The following is a 4,351-nucleotide window of genomic DNA, read 5'->3' as shown; positions in this document are numbered from 1 at the left end:
ATTTCACTTTGGATGGACAGGGTTTTGTTTTGGCTTTGTCTTTGGCCTTTTGGTTCAAAGATGGGGAGGGTCACAACAAGTTAGGATTCCTTTATGGTCCACACACATTTCCTATGTACTACAAAATTGCAACTATAGGTGTACTTCACGACCTCAAATTTTAGTAGATAGACTTTTCCTTACTCATTTATTACTGCCAAAGACCAAACCAAGTTACTTCACAGAGAGTTCATTGTACAGTTGAACAGAATTCAATAGTTTTGACTTACCCTTTATATTTGATAAAATTTAAAAGTTCATAATGCCAATTTACTTATGAGGTTCCCCTTTTTAAGTTAGAAGGTTAACCAATTCATATACAATAAGTAATGGCATACATAGGAAGCTTCCCTTCACCACACCTCTTTTATCTTTAAATACTGAGTATTGACTAGGTATTGATAGTGTTCGTATTTTATTCACGTTATATTTCACATAAAATAATATATGTCTCGAGATCAAGTATAGGGTTATTAGTAATGCAGAGACAAATACCAAAAAGCCAGGCTCTACATTAGTTTTTGCAAAATGATATTTCATAGCAAAAACTTTTTTAAATATCGTCTATTGGTATAGTTTACCTAATTGTGACATATTACCTGCTTTCCTCAAATTTCAAAGGAAATCAATACATTTTAACATAAGTAACTACCTTTAAGTTGATCCTTAAGTAATCTACAACAACAAATACCAGTGTCCCGCAAGTGGGGTCGGGAGAGGGGTGTGTACTAAGACCTTACCCCTACAAGAGGTTGTTTCCAAGAGATGGGCTTTACGTAATATGATAATGTAAAATTGAACAAGAGAAAACAGGGTTCAATAGTTGGGAGAAATTTAACAAACAAAATTTTATATATATATGTTTTTCTAAACCACAACTATAACGTACAAAGTAAGACCACAACAACATGAATTTTCCAATCCATGTTCAGAAATTAGTTCTTTAGTGGTAGCAGCCAGATGCTTGAAACAACTGAGAGACCACCAGAAAATTACTCCCTTATCAATAATACTACATCCACCGTACATTCAACAAGTTACAATTTTCAGGCACCCACCCAAAAGGCACCCACACTAGTAGACTTCAAGTGCAGAATGACAACCGGAAGGGCGAACACTCTTATCAACAATGTGATAAGTTGTTGACAAGTAAATTCTACACAAATCATATAACTACACACCATTATGTTCACTACAGAGGAGGAAAAAATAACCCGAGTGAGATGTCAAGCTTCTGTTATATATATAGCTGCCTGTTGTTGATGTTAAATAAGTCTCTATGAATGGTTAGGATGGATAAAGCTTCTTATCTCCTCCATTAGGCAACGAAAATGATCGTTATTAGGCAAGAAATAGAAACCTATTGTTGCCTGCTTTAGATATAGTAGATTCACCTCGTGCCCTGATTTTCGTAACCCTTCAACATAAGTCAATTGCCAATCTTGAACAAGATCCAAACCAGCTACGACGACTAAACTCTTTGGAAAGTTTAGTCCTTCAAGACTTCTACCCCTCGGGCCAAATATGTTACATGCTGGATGGTCCCTATCTTCCCTTTCGGGTAAATATGCCCTCCAGTACCAATCCCTATCTTGAACTGTTACAAAGTATTTCCCATCCAATCTACTCTCGGATTCGGTCCTCTTTTGTCCACCAAACATTGGATGAAGAAGAATATTTCCCAATACCTCAATATCGGCTTCAGCAGCCTTCACCGCAACATGGTGAGCAATATTACCACCAGAACTATCACCCGCCATGTAGACATGAACTTTCAAATCCTTCCCACTTTGAAGCCATTGCCTTGATTGAACCCATTTAAGAGCAGCCCATCCATCATCATATGCACAAGGATACCGATTCTCAGGTGATCGTCGATAATTAACAGAAACAACAACAGCCTTGCAAATGCTAACAAGGCGCCGACAAAATGTGTCGTAAATAGCACTATTGGCTGAAGAATGAGTGAAACTTCCACCATGGAAGAAAATAATGACAGGAACAATTTCTGTAGTGCTCAAAGGTTTATCGAGTTCAATTTTACCCCAATCAGCCTCATGTTTCGGGGCAGGTTTATAGACACGGTTAAGCAGGCTTGTAGCACGATCAACAACATCAAACGAGTAAACACCATCAACTGGAATCGAATTTGCAGGGACTTTCCTTTCCAAGAACTCAGCTAAATAGCGATTGAACGTGCCATCAGACCGACGAAGCATGTTGTAAGCCAGCTTGAAATTGGATATAAGTATCCATGTATTAAGTGGAACCACCCTCTGCATAAAGGGACATAAGGCCTAGTCAATACCAAAAAAAAACATCTAACAAATATCCATTTCCCCCCAAAGTACTAAAAGCAAAATTGATCATAGCAACATACATCTTGTGACAACCCAGAAATAGTCACAACAAATAAAGGAAAAAATGTATAGAATTTGTACGTATAGCCAGAAAGAGAAAGTAAGCAAATGGAAAAGAAAAAGAAAAGAATCAATCCCCAAAAAGAGCAAATTGGAAAGCAAAAGGTGATTTTGTAAAGGAGGTTAAATATGTACAGACAAGCCAAAGAAACATAAGAAGAGCAGACCATTTACCTAAATCAATGATAAAGATTCATCCTTTTTTCCGTAAAACAAAAAAATTCAAATTTTCTTAAATACACAAAAGGTCAAACCCCAAAACACAGGATACTAACTAATGAAAAAATTCAAACAAGAACCAGTGGATTCAGACCAGGGTGGGAATTGAACATCCTTCGTCAAAAAATTATACTATGTATATAAAACTTAAATTATTTTTCTTGAACACCGTTAATGAAATTTCTGGCTTCGCTGCTTATTGACATGAAATGATCCTCAAATTAAACAAAAAAAAAAGTTGGAATTAACAGAATAATTAACAAGAGAAAAAGGGTACCTTAGATTCACTAGCGTTGATCTCGTTACTGCCTGCCATGACTACAGTATTAACTAAAGACAGAGAACTTTGGGCAAGAAAGTTAAAAGGGTGCACCGATCTTCAAGAATATGAGTGTATTAGTGCTCATAATGATCCAAAGAATGGAGAGTAGTGATGTAAGTGAAGGGGAGTTTGATTCTTTAACTAAACAACAACAATAACAAGAGTCTTTCAAGAAAACAGAAGGAATGTGACAAGGGAGGGGGCTTAAGGGAAGTAAAGAGAGAGTATTAGCCCAAAGTTGGAAGTTTAAAGCGTGGAGAAGTTGCGCACACACACACACGAGAGAGTGAAATAGGTGAAGACTATAAGGGGAGAGGGGTGAGGTGGGGTGGAGGGAGTGGAGGTGGGACTAGAGAGGACAAGAACAGTGAGGAAAAAGAAGAAAAAGAGGATGAGAGAGAGAGAGAGAGTAATTAACAATTCATGGTAGTGCTGTTTGTAACTGTTAAGGCTGTTTTTGCCCAACATACAATAAAGAAAAAACAAACAAAGAAATAATACTATGTATAAAAATAAAAAAGAATCACCAATAGTCCAAAACTTTAAAAAAAAAAAAAAAAACTCGTTTAAACGCAACCTAAGAGTCTAAGCCTCATTTATTTGCACATATAAGTATAAATCTGAATGATTCAGTTTTCAGTTCATTAAGTATATTTATTTATTTTTATAAATTATTTTTTAATGTATTTGAAAACCTTTGATTAATATTTAGATACTTTTTAAAATATAATTTATTCCCTCAAAACTCTTTTTAAATATTTTAATTATCTTTAAATATTTTAATTATCACTTAAATAATATTCAGATTCTTTTTAAAATACAATTTATTCGCTCAAAACTCTTTTTAAATATTTTAATTATCACTCAAATAATAATTTTGATGTTTAAGTTTTATCTAATATTTTTTTCATATAATATAATATTTTATTACTTTTAAAATTTGAATTACATATTTATTATGAATTAATATATTACGTACATTCAGATGTTAAAAACAAACATTCTTAATCATTCAGTATTCAGATCTAGAAACAACATATTAATAATTCAGATACTCATTCAGATCCAGACGTCTTAAACTTAAAAAAAAAAAAAAACAAATGCACCCTAAGACTATCATGTTATTTATAGTTTTTTCTTTTGGTTTTCTCACTGGGTTTCTGATATTTATTTTGAATTCAATTAATGTAAATTTGTATCGAAAAAAAATTTGATGATAAAATATTACACTATTTTTTCAATCCGACCACAGTATTGTTTTTGAAGTTGAAGCCACGATCAGATTCAATTAAATTTGATCTTATCCAGCATAAGAACAATCGATCTATTTGGACGATAGAATGATTCTTAT

General features: G+C 33.8%; 1 protein-coding gene across 1 annotated transcript; it reads right to left on the bottom strand.

Moving 5' to 3' along the window:
* Positions 1-1,316: 1,316 nt before the first annotated feature.
* Positions 1,317-2,994, bottom strand: LOC107863934 (gibberellin receptor GID1B-like). Its single transcript, NM_001324878.1, has 2 exons — positions 2,956-2,994; positions 1,317-2,315 (listed from the first exon to the last, which is right to left on the bottom strand). Exons 1-2 carry the CDS (start codon positions 2,992-2,994, stop codon positions 1,317-1,319), a joined length of 1,038 nt encoding a protein of 345 aa, NP_001311807.1.
* Positions 2,995-4,351: the final 1,357 nt, after the last annotated feature.

Source organism: Capsicum annuum, chromosome 3 (genome assembly GCF_002878395.1).
Source record: "Capsicum annuum cultivar UCD-10X-F1 chromosome 3, UCD10Xv1.1, whole genome shotgun sequence".
In the NCBI taxonomy this organism is placed as follows: Eukaryota; Viridiplantae; Streptophyta; class Magnoliopsida; order Solanales; family Solanaceae; genus Capsicum; species Capsicum annuum.
This window is presented reverse-complemented; position numbering and strand designations above follow the sequence as displayed.

Bases quoted from the DNA above. Each gene is read 5' to 3' on its own strand.
- LOC107863934 (NM_001324878.1), bottom strand. From the start codon at position 2,994: ATGGCAGGCAGTAACGAGATCAACGCTAGTGAATCTAAG. The intron at 2,316-2,955 runs GTACCCTTTTTC...CCCTTTATGCAG, and splicing joins TCAACGCTAGTGAATCTAAG to AGGGTGGTTCCACTTAATAC.